The sequence below is a fragment of the Corylus avellana genome, chromosome 5 (assembly GCF_965113065.1).
Source record: "Corylus avellana chromosome 5, dhCorAvel1.hap1.2, whole genome shotgun sequence".
Classification (NCBI taxonomy): Eukaryota; Viridiplantae; Streptophyta; class Magnoliopsida; order Fagales; family Betulaceae; genus Corylus; species Corylus avellana.
Window position 1 is genome coordinate 31,687,700 of NC_142494.1, and position 20,890 is coordinate 31,708,589.

Consider the following 20,890-nt stretch of genomic DNA (forward strand, 5'->3'; position numbering starts at 1 on the left):
AAAAAAAAAAAAAAAAAAAACCAGCAATAACAATTCCCAATCACTAACATGAGGAAGCACTATCTAGCAATAGCTATCTTTAATTTGTTTCTTAGCTTTTCCCTCTATCTCAGCATCTCACTCTCCACTCGTCTCTCTCGATCTTTCTCTATGTTCTCAACAAAGAGAGGAAGAAATTAACAAAGAAATAGGAGGGGAAGTGGGAGTGAATTGATGGATTTCTGGGCAGATTTTTTTTTTTTTTTTTTTTTTTTTTTTTTTTTTTTACTCTTGTACTCTTTCTATGTAGCAACAAAGAGGTTGACAAGAAATTAAAACAAAAAAATTGCTCTGCCTTTTCTCCTCTATTTCTTCTCTGAATCCAAATCCAGGTAGATTTTTTGTTTTTTTTAACCCTTTCTCCTCCATTCTTTCTCTGAATATAAAATGGGTTTAGATAGATTTTGTTTTTGACTTTTGTACACTTCTACAACTGAGAAAAAAAAAAAAATGGTTTTCTTTTTTGCCAATTCCTTCTGAATCGCCGTTAATTCCTTCTGAATCTTACCCATTCCCGAAGCTTCCTTCATAAAAGACCAAAAAATCTCTCTAAAAAAGTTTGACTCTTTACTTACTAAGTGGACAAAATGATAATTTAAATATAAAAGACAAAAATATCCAGACAACTTTTTAAATTCATTAGATTCAGGAAAGACAAATTAGTAGTTTTGCAATCTAAATAAATGTCAAAAGACAAAAATAACCTTATTTAACTAAATCATGAAGAACAAAAAGTAAGGATAAAATAGTAAATTTAAAGTGTAAAAGAAAAAATACTGTTTAGCTTCCATTCCCACTTTTTCTATATCTTTAAGTAAAGATTTTTTTGGGAGTTTTGGCGGGTAGCTTGGGTTTGGGCTTAAAAATTCCATGTAGTTTATTTGTAGGGCTGAGGACCTGAGGTAGTTTTTTCTTTAAAAAAACAAATTGGGAAAGCTTGGGCTTGGGCTCAAAAAGCCCTTGTAAGATTATTTATTTATTTTTGGTGAAGGGGTTTGGGCAGGGCCGAGGGAACTCGGCCCCCTGTCTCCGCCAGAGAGAGAGATGGTTTTAAATCACCCTCCTTACTGAGAAAAGAGAAGGAGATCTCACTCGGTATGAACTTCAGATACGGGAGGAATAGTTAATTTTTCAGGTTTGGAAAGGCTACAAGGAAGCCTATTATTTCATCGAGAATAACTTCCGTTCGGTTGTGGCAAAAAACCCCCATTTTCTGCCCACCAATATAAATGTGACACCTCAGCATGGAACAAGTTAAGAAAATAAAACCAAAACACCAGATTATTTCTTCATTCTCCACACCTCAGACGCACAGCACCCTTCACAACCATCACCGCCCGCCGCCGCCCGCCGCCGCCTGGTCCATCGGTGCTGCCCATCTCAAATTGCGCCGCCGCCACGCAGTCCCGACCATCACTGCTCAGAACTACCGAGAAGAGAGAGAGATGGAGAGAGACTGAGAGAGAGGGAGAGAAAACCCACACAAAGCCGAGAAGGGCGGCGCTGGGGGCCTGCGAGCCACCCCGTGGCCATGGGGTGGTTGCGCCGGCCACCCCGTGGCCTGGGTGTGGCCGCGCGGGCCACCCCGTGGCCTGGGAGTGGCCGCGCGGGCCCACCCCAGCCAGATCTGGGGTGGCCTGCGAGCCACCCCGTGGCCTGGGAGTGGCCGCGCGGGCCACCCCGTGGCCTGGGGGTGGCCGCGCCGGCCACCCCGTGGCCTGGGTGTGGCCGCGCGGGCCACCCCGTGGCCTGGGGGTGGCCACGCCGGCCACCCAGATGGGGCCGGTGGTTCCTCATTTTTGTCCTCATTTTTTTTTGTTTTGGTGTTTTATTCTCATTTTAAGTTTTTGCATTTTTCTTAAAATGTTGATGTGTCATGTTGTGATTGGTGGGCAGAAAACCCATGTTTTCTGCCACAACCGTATGGCAGCAGCTCTCTATTTCATCAACGAAAGGGGATTACTCCCATCCGTGTCTAGGCTTCAGCCCTTGAGACATTTCTTCACACGGCACACTACTACGTCTTCAACACCACGTCTCTGCTACTGAGTCACTCAAGGCCATAACCCGATCTCACAAGCTGCACCCATAACAGTTTATTTACCTCCATCACAGTCTTCAACCTCCTCAAGCACTAGGTTTTGTATTTGTATTTTTCCCCTTTTTCTTCCTCTCTACTCATTCCTTCACTAGATTCGCTCCCCAAACCCTTACTAGTCACCTTTTTTGCCATCGCATCACTGAACACACCACCCTGATGTTAAGCAAGATTCAATATTCTCTTGATTTATTGAAGTCTTTCACCTGAATCTCTTCCCAGAAGATTTTCTTATTTTCTTTTTTAGATTCTGATGTGCAAGTTCTTCACACTGAATCTGATTTTGCCTGATATATTTAGGTTTCTGCCATCGCATTTGCACGGAGTTTTAAAATTAGGGTTTTTTGGGGTTTTGCTTTGCAGCGTCTTCAATGACAAAAGCTTCAGCTGGAGCTACGAACCCGTACACCAAGACCGGGGTGCGAATCGTGGTTGCAGGGGAACAAGGTACCGGGAAAACGAGCCTGATTGTGACGGCAGCGTCCGAAAGATTCCCAAAGAATGTGCCGCCCGTGTTGCCACCGACGAGTCTGCCCAAGGATATCTTCCCCGACCACGTGCCCATCACGATCATAGACACTTCGTCTCGGTATGCTCTGCTTTGTTGCTTAGAAAGTATTGGAAAAGAGAAGAAAGGAAAGGTGTAATCATGATGTTGAATTGCAAATGTTGCCTAATATCATTTTTTGCAATTGCTCTAATTTTCCAGTTTAATATTGAATTCTGATTATTCCTTTTTATCAATCAGTGTAGAGGATGATTATAAAGTCACCGAAGAATTGAAGCGGGCTGATGCAGTTGTGTTTACTTATGCGTGTGATGTGCCTTCATCACTTGAACGATTGAGTACTTTCTGGTTTCCAAAACTTTGTAAACTAGAGGTCTCTATCCTTCGTTATTATTCAGCTTTCATTTTTCTTATATTTATACAGGGACATTTTTCTTAAAAGAAAGACGCTTTCCGTTGTTTTGATGTATTTTTTTTTTTTTTTTTTTTGGGAAATCTAATGGTTTTTCGGTGTTTCATTGACACCTTAAAACTGATGTTGAAAATATTCATTGCTTGGTTCGCACTAAATGACTCTCAAATCTACTATTTAAGTTGTTTTTCTATGAAAAAAAAAAGAAAGTAGAAAATTACTAACTTCGACTTCTTCATAAAATTCATAACTTCTAAGTTTATTCTTTTACTTTGCATTAATTTTAATTGTATAATTTCAAATTTTTACGAAGCCCCAACCCCCCAATTTTAATTGCCCAAAACTATTTGCACACCAAAAACACACTTCAACCCAGAATCAGTAAAAATAATAAGCATACCAAACAATAAATAGAACATAAAACACAACAATTTAAACTGTGTCGTACACAATCAGACCTCTCTCCCTCTGTGTGTGTGTGATTCCACCACATGTTTTTAGTTGCCAGGGATTTTTACATGTATGGTGTCTCAAAGGTCGTGTCCATTTCTTATATTTTCTTGTTTGCGAGAATACGCCTTGCATTGTTGTAGCATTCCAACCCTTTGTTGTCCTCTGCATCAAACTTGTGCCAGATAAACTTGAACTTGGATGTGGCTCTGCTCAACTCTTATTACATGGAACTGACTTCTTTGCTTGGTTAGTGGGTGAGCGTTTGGGTTGGTGGGATGGAGGGTATGGCACAAGTGCTCTGGCTTCTTTGCTCGAGGTGTTGCATGAGGGATATAGGTTTTTATGTGCTCCACTCCAAACACCTGAAAATATGGAAAATGTTTACATCGAAACAATCTGAGTCTAAGCTTTATTATAAAAACATGCTTTGTATTAATTTGAACCCTTTAGCTCTCTTGTGTTTTTGGATGTTTGGAAATTGTTTCCCTTAGCAGTATATGGGGCCACCATGACTTTGACTATATTTTTATGACTCAAATCTGTGAGCAGGTGAAAATCCCAGTTATAGTGGTTGGTTGTAAGCTGGATTTGAGCGATGAGAACCAGCAGGTGAGCCTGGAGCAGGTGATGTCACCACTAATGGAACAATTTCGTGAGATTGAAACTTGCACTAGATGTTCAGCACTTAAACAAATTCAGGTATTGTTTATTGGTGCCTTTTTCTGTCTGTCTTCTTTTTCTCTTTTAATGATTTTTTTACCTATGTTGTTGAGTTCCTTTGTGGTTCATACTTGTCAAATCTTTTACAATATCCTAGTCTTGCTGATGGATTGTTATAACACTATACATTTGTTTTTATTGTTGGAGACACAGTAGCAGAGCCTATTATGTTTGAATTCCAACACTTATCACCATATTCATTTTTAGTATTTGGTCAAATATATATTTTGACAAGTAAATCAATCTCGTTATGAAGCGCAAAGGGGTGCAACCTAAGTACACATGAAGTATACAAGAGATACTCCCAATTAGGGCAAATTGGTAAAATATTTCAAAAAATTGCAAAGATTTTAGGCGTAGGTATTTTTGCAAATTTAGTTAAATCCTTATTAACGCCTAAATATTTGCAAATTTTTATTTTATTTTTTATAAGAAAAAAGGGGTATTTTGAGAATTTTGACTTGATTTAACAGAAAATCCTAATAGAGGTGGGTGGGGGGGGGGGGGGGTTGGAGATTGCAAAAAATTGAAAGTTTGATACTCTAAATTGAGAGTTTTTTAACACTGAGGGGTAATGTCAAGATGTGTGGAAGTTCATGAGGGTTTTGTAAAGTTTCCCCTTAAAAAAGAGAAGTAAATTGCTTCTGTGAAATCTGGTTTGAGATCAAAATAGCAATAATTTATATTGACCCCCCCCAAGATAAGATCCTGGCTTGGACACTGTAGCGGCATCTGATAGGTTCTATACGTGCTATGCATAGCAGTCTTGTATTGTATACAGTTACGCCTGTGTATTATTTGCTGTCTTGGTTTGCCTCCTGACATAAATTTTGTATAGTAATAGATTTGTTTTGAACTTTTACTTTGTGCATCAGGGACTCACTTCAAGCTAGTGACTACTAGGACCTGATTTCGGTTTAATTAATTCCGCATTTAGTTGGATGACTCTGATTATCTGAAGCGATGTTTGATACTTGCATTCTTGTTCAATATTTGGAGTTTAATGTTGAAATGTATTAATTTTGTAGACCCGTGAAGTTTTCTACTATGCACAAAAAGTTGTGCTTCATCCAGCAGGTCCACTATTTGATGAGGTAGCAGAGACTTTGAGCCCCAGATTTGTTCGAGCCTTGAAGCGGATATTTTTTCTTTGTGACCATGATAGTGACGGTGCCCTCAATGATGCAGAGTTGAATGATTTTCAGGTTTCTTTTGCTTCCGTGTTTGCTACTTTTGTACTGAATTGAGTTTTATGATTGTTTTATGTCCAAGTATGATGTTCCTGACAATTCAGGAATGATCTTGTAATACTTGCAAACAAGTTTCTCACCTATCAGAGTCCTAGTATTTTCTGCTGAAGATAAATGAGGGAACTAATAATACTTGTAAACAGGTCAAATGTTTCAATGCTCCATTACAACCTTCTGAAATAGTAGGTCTTAAGAGGGTTATCTCAGAAAAATTGGGTGAAGGAGTCGATGAACGCGGGATTACTTGGACGGGTTTCCTTTTTCTTCATCAACTGCACATAGATAAATGGCATCTTGAGACGATATGGACTATTCTACGAAAATTTGGATACAACAATGATTTCAAACTTGCAGAGGATGTCATCCCATCGACTTTCAAACGAGCTCCCGATCAGGTAATATATCGTTGGGGGAAATTACAATCGCTATAGTTGCAATGGCTTTAATTGAAAATGATAAATGATTTATTATGTGCTGAAATAATCTATTTGTTTTAGGCAAGTGAAAGGAAGGTAGTTAAGTTTTTAATTATCTACTGCAAAGATTGTCATTGCCCTGCTTTGTCAATTTTTAATAATCCTTACTCAACTCGACTAAGCCTTTATCCCAACTAAAATTTGCTACTACAAAATAAATTTCTGAGAAGTGGTAGAACCCTATCAAACAAGTTTTCTTGCAGGCGGTGCTAATGTGAACCTTTATATTCATATTGATTGATAAGTACATGTGAGCCCTTACGTTAACTTAATAATTGCAGCAATGTCATGTATTTTCTAGGGATGAATTTTAGCTGTCACTATGCTAGGCCCTTTTTTAAGGAATATGATTTGTATGTCTGCTTTCATAGTTGTTGATGGGCAGAATTTGGTGTTACCCTTCTTTCTAGTGATGGCAAATGGTTGGCATGGCTTCAGCTGGGGCTGGGCTTCAAATCAGGCTATGATGCATGCTATTGGTTTGACCTTGAGTCTTCTGTATTTTAATTGTATACTAGGATCCTACTTGGAAAAACTTTTGGAGGCTTAGGGGCTTTCTTAAAGCCTACTTTAGCTTTCTTGAGAGTGTTTCCCCTGTGGAGAGTGTTAAACTTGATTTCTATTATAAAAAAAATAAAGCCTTAGTTCTCTCTGTCTGTCCTCTACTTGTGAGTAAATGTATGTTGGACTTAGATCTTGAAATGAAATTAATTGTCAAGTATGGCCAATCTGGTCGATTGGTGATTAGACAGTGAGCCCTACCTTAAATAAAATGTGCCTTCTGAATCTGGTTGTCCGGCCTTGGTATCAAGGATTTTTCTTCATGCGTAAGGCTTGGTTTGAGGTGGACAGGCACCGAATTTCCCACCATGATCCCCTCATCTGGCATGGAGTTTGAACTTCTATTAAACACCACTCCATTCGGATTTGATATATAAATACGTTCACACGCACAAATGTATTATGTAATAATATACAAATCATATATTACCCCAACTCATTCAAAACCATGCAAATGAAAATGTTGCATTTTCTTCCGAGTCATACGATGTTTGTTTAAAATGCTTACTGTCGGTTCTCATTTGTGTAGACTGTGGAGCTGACAAATGAAGCCACCAAGTATCTGAGGGAAATCTTTGGATTGAATAGTACCAATCTTGTATGTGTTATTCTGTGCTCTGAGTACTTGGTTTCCAATTTTGTTGTTAATAAGCTTGTAATATACTTTTTGTAGTCAGTATTTACTGTGACAGACTACAGTTGTTCAAGTAGCTAAATGGTTTATCAAGTTCTTACCTGTTAAAATCGTGATCATGTCTGTTTTCCCTAGTAGGACGGGGTGCTGGGACCTCATGAAATTGGCATTATATTTTCTTATGCTCCAGAAAGGTATTTTTGGTTTTCATTAATATCTTTTAATATTGTCTGGCTTGTTTTACTCTGTCACAACTTTTATATTTCTTTACTGAGAAATCTTGTTCACTTGATCAATCTGCATGTCTTTCCATCCTTTGGTTTATCTTTATCAAGCGGATCAGCATGATAATCCTCATCAATTTTGCCGCCAATGCATTTTATGCAATTTTAAGTCATTATTGGTAATAGTAGCTTCATAATGTTTAATGACGCTTAAGGTAGTTACCTTAGTATTTCATGGCTTGGTTACTTGTTGAAGTGATGGTACATGGCTAACAGTACTTATTAGGTACCTTGCATATATGCAAGATGCACTATTTATTTACATGCAAATAAAGACCAAATTCCCCATATATGCAAGATGCATTATTTATCTACATTGTAAAAAATAAATAAATTGTTTCTCACCATTCAAAAAGTACGGAAATTTTTATATATTTATTTTATAATTTAGAGTTTTAAATTTATATTTTATATTTTCCAGTTTATTATTATGTGTTTATTTTCATTTACTTGTCTTTTTAAAGCTTTTTTGTGAAAATCTAATTAAAATTCCACCAGTTGGGAAGTTTGTCATCTCACTAGTGAGCAAGTAGGAGTTGGAAATTTGGTTTCGCCTGTAGATATAGGCTTCTTGTCAATACTTATTATTTTATGGTGCTTTATTCCTGTTGCTTTTCTTCTTTTCTAATTAGAATCTGGGCATTCTTCAGTCTCTCTTTGAATATGCATCCATGCATATTGTGTGTTACTGCATTCCCCCACTTTTTCCCTTTTCTCATCCGCCTCCTTTCCCATCGTGTGAGGGTTTGTAATGTTTAATGGGATTTTTGGTCTATGATTTATTCCAAGTGTTTAATTTATTTCATTCTTAAGAACTAGAATGATTAGCCAGAAAAGCGTTTTGATGTTTGACATACTTCTTTTGCCAGTCCTTGGGAGAGAGAGCCATACGCAGATGCTGCACAGAAAAATAAATTTGGAGGGTTATCCCTTGATGGCTTTTTGTCAATGGTATGCGTTTCACAGTGTCTTTCTTTTTCCCTTTTTTTTTTTTTTTTTTTTTTTTTCGAGTTGGGGTTTGGAATTTTTTAAATCGGTCTACCAACTAATTATGAATTATGATCTCAATCTGGATATCGTACCTATAATATGTAAAGTTTTACACTTATGCTATGCACACATTTTTCCAGTTTTTAAAATGCTTATAAATATACAATCTTCTTAAACAATTGCATTTTGCCTATTCTTTGGTAACCTGTGCTTAAGTTTGTGAGAAATTTGTGTGGTTGTAGTGGGCCTTTATGACACTTGTAGACCCAGCTTGGAGCATGGAGAATATGCTATATGTTGGTTATCCTGGCAATCCTTTATCTGCATTCCGTGTGACTAGGAAAAGGCGTTTGGATAGGAAGAAGCAACAGACAGACAGAAATGTTTTCCAGTGTTTTGTTTTTGGGCCCAAGAAGGCTGGAAAGTCTGCGTTTTTGAATTCTTTTATTGGAAGGTATTCCAAGTCATCCTTTTAAATATGATGCTTCCAGTTAATTTAGTTTTTGTGACCAAGTAAATATAACATTCGTTGTTGATGAAATGGGAAATGCAGGGATTTTTCTGATAAATATACTTCAACCGACGTTGAAGATCATTACGCGGTGAATGTTGTTGACCGATCTACGGTAAGTGCTATTACATCATGCACCTTGAAATTCCTGTCGAACACATGCTATATGTGTGCATCTGTCTTATCAAATAAGATCTATGCTAATACTTGCTGTGCATTCTGTGGAAGTTGCAATAAGGTTTTGTCCTTTTGTAGTTACAGATGACCCTAGATTCTGAGTTATGTTAATCTATAAATTGTTTGCTTTAACTATTTGAATCAGTGTGTGGAATTAACTCAGATTGATGGTGTCTCTTGGTCTGTCCAGTTTTATAGGCAGTATATAATTTTCCTGCAAGTATTTTTAGAAGGCAAAAGAACAGCAAGTTTTAGAGAATTTCTGTAGCTTTAATTAATTTACAGCTGATTTGTGGATTATTTTTCACAAAGAAACCTTTTATTTGTTGTTTCTCAAGGCAGGGCCGACATGAAGTCATTGATTTTGTCTCCAAGTAACCTCCATATCCAATTGGAATTTGTGGTTTAGTTTATCACTAGATGGAATTATTTTTTCAACTTACGTGATGTTCGTGCAAAATCAAAATGCTCTGCTAGTTGCTGTAATTGCTAGTCTTGTTCATATCCCACCCCTTTGTCTGAGTATTTGTTTGTTATTTTCATCACAGGGGACAAAAAAGACCCTTGTATTGAGAGAGATACCTGAAGACAGAGTCGCTAAACTGCTCTCAGATGAAGAATCTTTGGCTCCTTGTGATGTAGCAGTGTTTGTTCATGACGGGTAAATAAAAGGCTCTTATTGTTATTGTATTTAACTATAGCATGAATCACAGTGACACGTTTGTTAAATTAGTGTTTTAACTTTCTCACTTCCCAAATTCAGCCTTTTCTTCTCTAATTTGGTTTGGCTTTTCCGGACTTGATATTTCGATTTAGAGTCGTATATTAATATTAGTCTTTTTTATATTGTTTTAGGCATGTCTGTTAATATTACTAGTAACCTTGTGGTTCCCTTAGTAAAGGGTTGCAAAGTAAATGGATTAGAATGCTATAGCTTATCCTTTCTATTCTTTAACTTCCGTAGGAAATTTCCCTTATTGTTGTTGATGCCTGCTTGTAGGCACATGGGACAGGTCTTAGCGAAATAGCATTTTAACTTCTCTGTATGCTAGGCTTATGCTCGTATGTGAGTTTTGACCGTCACTTTGGAAGCTACTAACTTTATTGACAAATGAACTTATGATTGCTTTAAACATGATTTCAATATGTATATTGTATGACCTGTACTATTTTCACAGTTGCATTGGTATATAGGAGTTTCTGAAGATTGATGCATTTTACTTTTACAGTTCTAATAGAGCAACTGAGTTGCTGGTAGAAGTTGCTAGTCATGGTGAAGATACTGGCTTTGAGGTGCCTTGCCTCGTTGTCGCATCTAAAGAGGATCTGGACTCTTTTTCCATGGCTACACACAATTCTAATAGGGTATTTATCTTTTGCAGCGACTATAATATCATATGCATGTTCTATTATGCAAGCTCCATTTTCCACAAATTATTTTTAGTGTGTTTAGTTGGTTGCGTGCTCCGAACATAATGGCTTCTATGGCTGGCTCGTTGGCATTCCAGTGCTTGTTCATGTAGGTTTTTTCCTTGGTGGTAATAATACTAGTTGTTAGACAAAACTCTTTAAACCAATTTGATTAGTATTAGTTGCAACTTGACATGCATGGACAAATTTTTTTCCGAATTCTGGATTTGGAACAGAAGTATTACAAAGGTTTACATGATATATACGACTATATATAGACAAGATCACCTAATATTACAGTCCATATGCAGAAAGTACATTCCAGAGTCTGTTCATTAGTGAAATCTGCCTCCTGATTTTTCTAGTAATTTGGCAGGAAAGAATTGGTCAGACAAGTTTGCTGAATGGTGAAGTTCCAAAACTTGGACAAGGTGGCCTAAATTCAACATTTTACCTATTTCAGGCATTCTATGGGTTTGGTTGAAAAATGATATCTAAATATTTAGATATGTTAATATGGTTTTGTGCATAACTATGAAAATACATGTACTTAAATTATGGGCTGTTTATCTTTTGCTTCATGTTAGTGATGGTAACTATGATGGTGATGATTATTAGAGTAATATTGTTGTAAGCTGAGCTGTGACCTTTAATTGTTTGCAGTATTTTGTTAATTGTATTTGTTATATTGTATGATAAATTGATAATAGCGTCATCCCTTTGGCCCTACACTGCCTTGCATATTATCAATGCAATTTTGCTTTCGTAGGTTTGTCAGGACATGGGAATAGTGGATCCCATACCTATCAGTACGAAGTCGGGCAATCTCGATAATATATTTTGTAGGATTGTAAGTGCTGCAGAACACCCTCATATGAGAATTCCTAAGGCTAAAACTGAAGCTGGGAGAAGCCGCAAGCAATACAGACTTATAAACCACTCACTTATGGTATTTTCAGGTATGTTATATTGATCTTTTGGGTTTGTGCAAGTCCTTGAATCTGTTGGCTTCTTTTTTCTAATGGATGATCATTTTTGCTGTGACAATTAAGCTAGAGTTTAATTGCTCTTTGAGCTTATTGTTTTTGTTCATATGCCTGCCTCTAAATCATGTTGTACGTACCTTTTGACAGTTGGAGCTGCGGTGGCAATTGTTGGACTGGTACTCCGGCGGCAAGGAATAATGCTTCCCGTTAAGGGATCGTAGTTTGGACGTCAATCAGCTTAATTTAGCTCTTCCTCATCATATTATGTATTTACAGTTTGCTTGTGCTACGATTTATCATCTTCAAAACCACCCACCTTGTTAGGTTTTTTGAGTAGCTGTGTCCTAAATTACCATAATTTTCTGTACCTTGTATATATAGTTGTACTAAAAAGGCTAATCTGGCCTTCATTTCTGGTGTTGCTTGTTGGATTGTCCCCGGCCCCTCCCCCATATGGCTTTTCAAACCAAGTGTCCTAAAATATACAATGGATTGAGTTGTGTAGGAATCTTGCACTATCAAAAGTTATGCTAAAATTAATTGGTTCATTGGTCCAACATGGATTTTAAGATTTTAAGCTTTTAAAAACGGCGTGGTTGATGATTTCATTTTTTCTGTTTTTATTTTTTATTTTTTGTGCATGTCTTTATTAAACCCATCATTAATCCTTTGCTGCCTAGTTTTTGTAATTTAAATTCTGAAACTCTGTATTAACTTTGTTTTTTTGACAAATAAAGGTGTGGGTTATCAATAATATTGGTACATCATTGTGTAATCAGTGGTTATCAAAAAAATAAATTGGGGGTGCCGGTTAACCATTTTTACAAATTCCTTTCGTTCTATCCAAAATGCAAATATAAGACTAGGAAACTCAAACATTGTTTGAGAGACCAATCATCCTAGACCTTAATTGGTAACAATCTTCTTTGATTCAAGATTGTCAAATTGCATTTTTGGGTTTGTATACCACTTCGATAAACAAATCTGATGACGATGAGATACATGATTAGTTGATGAAATGATAATTGAAAATGATTTTGGAGTCTGCCATGAGTACAACGTAGGCATCGACGCCGCGATGTGGTGTTTGTCCATAGAGATGGAGTATTTGTGATGAAGGAACGGAAAGATTTGGGCATTGAAGAGAATTAGGTTTTGTTTCAAGTTAGGGTGTGAACCTTGTTTAAAGAAAACAGCCTCCTAAAAAATCAAAGCCTCCCACTAGCTAATTAAGCTTAAACCATTAATTTAAAAGAAAAAGATGGGCGAACTCAAAACCATGTTCTCTATATTCATTGAATTAGACCTAGAGACCACAGTTGCATAGATGCTTATTCAACTAATAGACATCTCTTTAGCCACGTAACATAAACACCTAGCTACTCGATATTCATGACATTGAAATTTGGGTTCATTATATGTGTCAAAAGAAAACAAACAAGGATTAAAGGCAAATCCACCACGCTTATCAGTGGAAGCCGGAAAGAACATAGCCTTTGGAGTTTGGATCAATGGTGCATATACAGGGGAAACAGAACATTAAAAATGAAAATAGTCACAAGTTTAAACACTTGTCCCAATCTCACAATCACAAAAAGAAGAAAAAATAACCTATTGCTTTGACGCATTAGACTTTGTTAGACTCCTTACTCCGGCTGTCAACTTCCTATAATAACCGATGCGAGTAAAACGGTCCTTCATGCTTGGACATTCTGCATTTCCGCTACGATTTGGTCTTGCCTTGGGTCTTTTCTGTTAACATATTTGCCATTTTAAATTTGCATTACATAATACCATTAAAAAGAAAGAAAGAAAAAAAATAATTTGGTGATAAATTTTCTTACCTATATGGCCGTGTATAAATTCCCATAGGCTTCTTCTCGAAGAGGTCAGCCAGCCTGCATCCATTGAAACTAGAGGGATCATTCAAATTCCTCATCAGACAGTCCAATATTTTGGCACAAATATCGGGAAATTGCTTGTTAATATATTCCTCAATGACTTCTTGAGGATGAACCATTCCCTGTCAATAAATACCAAAAAAAAAAAAAAGCATTATTATATTATATAAACTTGTCTACTTGCTGATCAAGTGAACCGCAAGTAGACTGCAAATATTTTTTACAGAACAACACCAGATCAGCCATAGAGACAAGCTAGTAAGAATAAATGATAATCATCTGAATCCAACAAACAGAGGATACAGATGGTACAAGTACTTTAACCTATTCCTTGACAATAAGATAATGTGATACTTCGAGCAATTGTGATATAACTATTGTATAAAATATGATGAAACTCAATAATATCAAGAGTTTCCAGAAGTTGATAACAATTCACATCGTCAGAGACAATTGCTAATTAAAAGGCCACCCATCTGTATCAATGAAGGAATGTGAAAGCAATCACAAGACTGGCTTTTCCATTCTTGAGTTTGGTTGAAATATCTAGCATGCATGGCCAGAACTCTCTGCCACCCTGGTTCAAGTTTTGCAGACATAGATGTGTTTCTTTTTGCAAGACAATATACCGTTAATTATTGGAGAGAACCATCCATTAGAAATTTTGGTGTACTAAAATAAACCCCTAAAGCAAAAGATACTTGATGAATTGATACTACGCATGATCATCTGATAACTTTCTAAAACACAACATTACTACATAAATAACACCAAACAAACCCAACCAAGACAAGTTGACATTTCTAAACGAAGGTTAATCTCAACTTGATCAGCAAGTAGACAAGTTCAACTAATTGGTCAAAATTAATTAAAAGATTATTTACAGGTGTGGAAGGATGTTGATGGTGTTTTAACATGTGATCCTAACATATATCCACGGGCAGAACCTGTGCCATGTTTGACCTTTGACGAGGCTGCTGAACTTGCATATTTTGGTGCTCAGGTATCATTATTTCGTAGCTGCTTGCCTATTTAAGTTGTGAAAGCTACTTTACCTTTACTTTGCTAGTTTGCTTGTTTGGTTGCTATTAGGCCAAACTCAGACCACCACATGGTCATGGTTTTATATTTTTGTATGGCAGCTAGCCTACATTCTGGGCCTGTATAGTGGGTTTTGTGGTTTTCTTGTCGTTTTCTATATCATAGCACTTTTAGTATTCATGTAACATTAGGTTACTTTTGGCATTTCTTAGCTCCATTGACTTGAGATTCATTGAACATCCTAAATTTCTTACCCTAATGCTCTGTCTTATCAAATTTGCACTATATGTTTTGTAGCTAGGTTGTGTTCCTTGGACATCCAAAAGATGCTTGTAGCAAAATTTTACAATAGCAGAAACAATATGGCAAAGATAAGCATGCATGAGACCAGCTAGAGAAGGTGATATTCCTGTTAGGGTTAAAAACTCTTACAACCCTAATGCTCCAGCTAATCTGATAATATAATAATTTCATTATTATATTATATGCGAAATTAAATTATTTAATTAAAAGAATTAAGAACAAATTACCTCTTTTGTCTCTTTAAAGTGCACTAGGGCATTCCGAATTAGTCCTGGAATACTGTTGATATATCGAATTTCACTACTAAATTCTTCGCCGCGCTTCAAAAAAGTATACACCGGAGTTTTCTTATCAAGCTTGTTAGTCCACCCGTGTAGCCTATACTGGTAATTGCACAGATCCAAGTCTTTTAAAAACACACTGTTAGTTGTTGTCTCCCGGTATTGATGTATCAAATGCATAAAATGAGTGCGGTCAACAGAATTAAAGAATACCGGATGAAACATCTGTAAAAAGCTGTAGTCCTTTACTACTTGTAATTCGTTTGCTTGAATCCTATCGATAAATATTTCTGAAAAAAATAGCAATATACCCATGGGTAAAGGCCGACTTTTTCTTATATTCTTAATCTTCAATTCCTTTGCGATGGTCTTTGCCACCAGGAGTCTGAAATGTAATGTGTCCATCCTTACACCATCCCTCAGCTCACTGTCACTTTCCGTCTCAATAGGATGTCTAGAAAATGTGATATCTAAATCGTGGCTTATACGAAGACTTGTGAACAGAGATCCACAGAAATAGCCTCCTAGGTGAAAACTCCTCAGCTTGTGGGCTATTTTTCTGAAGAGTAATTTTCCATCCTCATCAAATCCGATCACAGTATTTCTGGAGGTGTGAAGAATATCCCAAGGCCAAGCTCTTTCTTGAATCAACGTCCATTGCTGAAGAGTCTGTATGAAAATAAGTTTTTAGTTACATACTAAAAAACAATAAAACAAAACAATTATAGTAAGAACTTACATAATAGTAAGTCGGTGCTAAATCAGTATGCAAGACTTCTTGTATCTCCTGATCTGCAAAATCCGTGAGTACTTGTGATGTAGGAGGAAAAAACGAAATGTTTTCAAATAGTCTCGGAACATGAGGTTTAGGATTCCCAGTAGAAGAAGATGCCATCAGATTTAATTTTTTTTTTTTTTTCTGGAGGTAGAAGAAGAAGAAGATGAGACACAGAGCATGCGAGAGTAAGTACGTAGAAACTGGACTATGTTAGCTTGCATTAAATCAAAGCACGCCCAATGAGGCAGGGAGACGGAAGGAGGCTGGGTCTGCCATTGAAGGTGAAGAGAATTGCAGAGAGAAGAGAGAGGGAGAAAAAGGATTTGAGGTGTGGTTTTTATATAGAACTGGATAGTTCAAAATGGACCAGACTTGAGAAACCTCACTCATCAACAAAAAAATGGAACACCTGTCCATTAATAAAAAAATAATAATAAATTATTTAAAATTTAAAAGGAAAGAGGCGATTACACACATGCACGGCGCATTTTTTTGATACAAGGAAAGGCCTCATTGTTCAATCACCAACAACTGTAGAAGAATAAGGGCAAAAGGGAAATTGAGAAAAGTATAAGGGAATCAAAGATCCTGGGGTTGTGATACGGGGAAGGACAGCAGGGAAACGCCCTCCTTTTTTCAGTGCTGCAGCCTGCAGGGTGTGTTTACTGTGCTTCTCTCTCTCTCTCATGGGCAGGACGCCGTTTGTGTGGGGCCAGAAATGCAGGGTGACACGTAGAGGCATGGGAACAAGCCTCCCATTACATTTCTCTACTAAAAAATATGAGTTTTTCATATGTGGGCGGTTTTCTGGTGCTAGGTCTTGAGGAATTAGTAGTGGGCTGGTTTAGGAAGTCGTAGATAGCTGGGAGCCTGGGTCTGTTGCAGAGAATTGCAGAACGCAGAGCGAGAGGACTTTTCGATGAAATGACAGAACTGCCCCCACTCGATTAACTTGCTTTTGGGATTTCTAGCGAGACATCTTCATAATGCATGAAATATGCCAAAAAAAAAAAAAAAAAAAAAAAAAAAAACCCAAAATGTGTAAACATTTTGGGTTTTTTTTTTTTTTTTTTTTTTATTATTATTATTATTATTTTAATAATGAGGGATAAGTGGTGTTATTAAACGACCCAAGTAGCCAACTTTAACTAAAATCTAATAATCTAAGGAATTCTTGTAAGAAGGTACTCAAGATTCATTTTATTCAAGATAGGTATTCAAACAAGCTAAACTCCTTTAAACTATGTAAACATTTTGTCCGAACAGATCAAATTTAAATGTTGTCTCGCCCCGTATATAATGAATAATCTTATTGCATGAAATCTGAATCCGTAAAACCGAGACAAATTGTTAGCTAAGTGTATACCTCAAGGGTGTTAAGTCAGGTAAAAGATTATTAGAGAAAAAAAAAGTCAGGTAAATGATGGGAAGACTTGGCTGCAGTGCACGTGTCAGCAAATCAAGTGATACATATTTCTAAAGTTGGTTTCTTAGGGGAGTCTACTTTCTTCCTCTTGAAGAAATAGTAAGGGTATGATGTGATGGGTGAAAACTAAGGTAAAGTCTTCATACATTTATATGGTGGCTCTGTTGTTGTTTGTGATTTGCTGAACACACATCCGAAAACAAATTGTCAACTTTAAATTTGGGTTTGATGGTAAATTAGGATTTCAAAATATAATTAGATGAAGATCTGTTTGCTTTGTGTGGGTGTTAAAATATATTTATTGTCCATGAGGAGAAAGTGATGTACCCACATGATCACTCTTTGGTTTATGAGTTGTGGGGATGGGCCTGATGGGTGATGCAGAGAGAGACAGAGGGAGGCGATTACCAATTTACCACACATGCACGGCCAAGAATTTGATACACAAAGAATAAGGGCAAAAGGGGAATTAACGAAAAGTAAATGGGAGGGAGTGTTTCCTTTGCTTCTCTCTCTCACATGGGCAGGACACTACGTATGCTTAGGGCTGTTAAGTGAACGAAGCGTCTCGCGAGCAAGCTCGGGCTCGGCTCGTGCTCGACTCGAATATTAAATGAAGCACTTCATGAACACAAATCCTAGCTCGAATATTAAACGAAGCAAGCTCGGCTCGACTCGGCTAAGCTCGTGAACAGCTCGTATAAGCTCGTGTGTGTATATATATATAAACTAAGTAATACATAATTAATTATAAATCTCATAATTATTAAAACCTTAAAATTGCATTTATATTTAAGTGTTAGAGAATGAAAAATTCTAGATCCTTCGAGATCAAAAAGAGAGAACAATCATTAAAAAGACCTCGATTCAATTAGAGCAGACCCAAACGAAAGGAAGAAGAATCAAGCAGAAACTATTGAGGGAGATTGCGAAAGGCATAAACTATTGAAGAATCAAACAGACTCAAACACTATCACTACCTATCTGGTGAGCGAGAGTGAGAGAGTGGGAAATGAGAGTTCAGGTGGAAGATCCGTTGTGACTGGTGAGGAGGATTGAGAGAGAGACGTTAAAAAAAATATTTTTTTGTAGGGGGCGTTATCCCAATGCAGTCTGAATGCACCCTGTTAACTTGTCCCACATTTTTAAGAAAACATCAATCTCTAAGTTTGCTTATCTATAAAAGGATATATATCATCTCTCTTTGAAACCAAATGCCTTGCTGTATTGACTCAGGCTCCATACTCGACTAGCTAGGTTAAGCAAATACTCAAATGCAAACTAACTTCTTAAGCCGTTTAAGAGTACTTGAAGTTAAAAAAAAAATTTTAACCAAAAACATTAAATATAAGAGCCAGCTCGCGAGCTGGCTCGGCTCGACTTATTATTAGTTCGAGCTCGATTATTTTGGCTCGCCCTTAAGCTCGACTCGAGCTCGAGCTCGAGTAAAATTTAAACGAGCCAAGCCTGAACAAGGGAAGCTCGCTCAAGCTCGGCTCGTTTACACCCCTACGTATGCTGTAGCCGTTTGTGTGGGGCCAGAAATGCAGGGTGACACGTGTGGATGGTGTTGTGGCTCCAAGGGCGCGGTTTGTGGCCTCTCTCTCCATTATGGGTTTTCCTTTAACGTGGTGAGGGTTGTTCAGTTGTCCTCGCATGGCTGGTTTTCATTTGAGGAATTAGATGTGCGTGTAGTGTAATATATTTTTGGAAAAAATCAATTTTTCGTGCTATTTTTCTTTTCCGGTTATAAAGAAGTCATTTTATCAACCTAATATTTAATTAATTAACGCTATATCACTTTGACCATTCAATTAATGCCACGTCATGTAATAACTATACGTGTTAAGTAGTATAATTACTTTAAATTATAAATATAATTTATAAATTTAAATTTTTTTATTTAAAGAATATTTTTTGATTTTAAAGTAATTATGTCACTTGACTCCTACCGGCAATGAACGGTCCAAATTATATCGGTTAGCAATGAAAAAAATAAAAGAAGAGTAGGCTTGAAATGATTTTGATGAAGTAATTCAGTTATTTCAAAATGATAGTTTGAAGGTGGCTGAACTACACCTTTAACTAGGGATGGTTTAGCCAACCCCACCAAAACCTTTCTAGACACTTTTATTTATTTATTTATTATTATGTTTTTTTTTTTAATGCTAAAATTACATTTCATTCCCATAATATTGATATAGCAATTGGTTGAAAATAAAATGTCATTATTAAAAAATAAAAATATAATTTTCAGCATTACTATTTTTTTATTTTTTATATTGCTGACAATATAAAAGGCTAATTTAAAATAAACAGTTAATATATATGTTACCCGGGATATCAATCCGCCATATGACAATGAGCCCTAACATGAACCCGAATGTTAACTAACAATTCAACAATAAACCATTCAAAAATAAGGAAAAAAATGCAAAATCAGTTCTTATGGTTTACTTAATTTATAATTAACTCTCCGTGGTATTAAAATGAACTCAAAGGTTCTTGATGTAAGCCAAAAAAACAATATAGTCCTTATAGTTAAATTTCGTTCACTGATTTAACAAATTATGATATAGTGAAACGTTAGAGCTAATAAAATTGTGATGCTTATCCGATTTAAGTCAGTGTCATATTAACGGAATCTGTTAAATTAATGGACGAAATTTGATTGTAGGGACTATATTGTTTTTTTTGGCATACGTCAGTAATCTTTGAGTTCATTTTAATACTACAATGAGTTAATTGCAAATTAGATAAACCACATAGACTAATTTTTTATTTTTTCCCAAAAATAAACATTCATAACATGAACCACCAGGCGTTAGCTAACAAGAAGTGAGTCACATCTTCGGCCCCGATGAGAATCAATTTCGTGTTCTACACACACAGGAGAAAGTAATGTTTGACCAAGTCAGAGTAGACTTGTTCTACACACACAAAATAAAATTTTCGTGCTATTTCAATTTTGACAATTAAATATTCAGAATTTGTTTTTCCTGTTTTAAAGAAGTCCTTTTATGCAACATCATGTAACTAATATACTTGCTAATTCGCACAATTACTTTAAATTATAAATATATTTTGTAATTTGTACCCGCGCCAACCTCCTTCATCCGACAAACTCTCGGTGGGAGGAAGTTCCCTAACCTTATATTTGCATTTTTGGAAAGAATGAAAAACAAAAAGCTTTATTGAGTAAACGGTATTGACTATTTACAAGCATTACAACTTGCAAATGCCATTATTGACTATTTCATACGTTGAAGACCATATATATATAAATTTTATGACCGTTTGTATTTATTACTTGTTTATGAGTTATTAAATAAAAATTAGTTTTAATTAATTTTTACCTTTTTTTTTTAGAAAATGATTCATCTCATTTCATAACCAAATAAACCAGAGTTTAGAAAAACTCTAAATAACAACAGCATTAAGCTCTAAAGAAATAATAGAAGCAATACAATGCCGACATTCCTCCATCCAAACCCAATCTTGAGTATGTAAGAGAGCATTATTCGCTAAATGATGAGCCGCCGAATTAGCTCCATTTAGCATACAAAATGCCTCGCGGGTCCTCGATAATCTGCCCATAAGAACTCCCATTTGGACTCGAATTACGCCAATCTTTGACCACTAGGAGAGAGT

The 20,890-nt window shown here is 36.5% G+C and overlaps 1 protein-coding gene and 1 long non-coding RNA gene across 6 annotated transcripts in view; one reads left to right on the forward strand and one right to left on the reverse strand.

The window, feature by feature from the left end:
- LOC132182258 (mitochondrial Rho GTPase 1-like) overlaps window positions 1-11,923 on the forward strand; it is a 28,165-nt gene extending 16,242 nt beyond the window's left edge. The window contains exons 2-16 of one of the 5 annotated variants that reach the window (XM_088516237.1): window positions 1,995-2,177; window positions 2,501-2,726; window positions 2,886-3,018; window positions 4,060-4,209; window positions 5,259-5,435; window positions 5,624-5,875; window positions 7,047-7,115; window positions 7,290-7,345; window positions 8,305-8,386; window positions 8,668-8,879; window positions 8,979-9,051; window positions 9,662-9,774; window positions 10,343-10,478; window positions 10,900-10,954; window positions 11,293-11,446. In XM_088516237.1, coding sequence (XP_088372363.1) covers window positions 2,509-2,726; window positions 2,886-3,018; window positions 4,060-4,209; window positions 5,259-5,435; window positions 5,624-5,875; window positions 7,047-7,115; window positions 7,290-7,345; window positions 8,305-8,386; window positions 8,668-8,879; window positions 8,979-9,051; window positions 9,662-9,774; window positions 10,343-10,478; window positions 10,900-10,954; window positions 11,293-11,357 — 1,791 coding nt within the window. In that variant the 5' untranslated portion in view covers window positions 1,995-2,177; window positions 2,501-2,508 and the 3' untranslated portion in view covers window positions 11,358-11,446. The other 4 variants (XM_088516234.1, XM_088516236.1, XM_088516235.1 and 1 more) reach the window with 4 other exon arrangements.
- Window positions 11,924-12,984: 1,061 nt separating this feature from the next.
- Window positions 12,985-13,475, reverse strand: LOC148586048 (uncharacterized). The gene is made up of 2 exons (XR_015912065.1): window positions 13,354-13,475; window positions 12,985-13,261 (listed from the first exon to the last, which is right to left on the reverse strand). It is a non-coding gene; the product is annotated as an uncharacterized LOC148586048 (long non-coding RNA).
- Window positions 13,476-20,890: the final 7,415 nt, after the last annotated feature.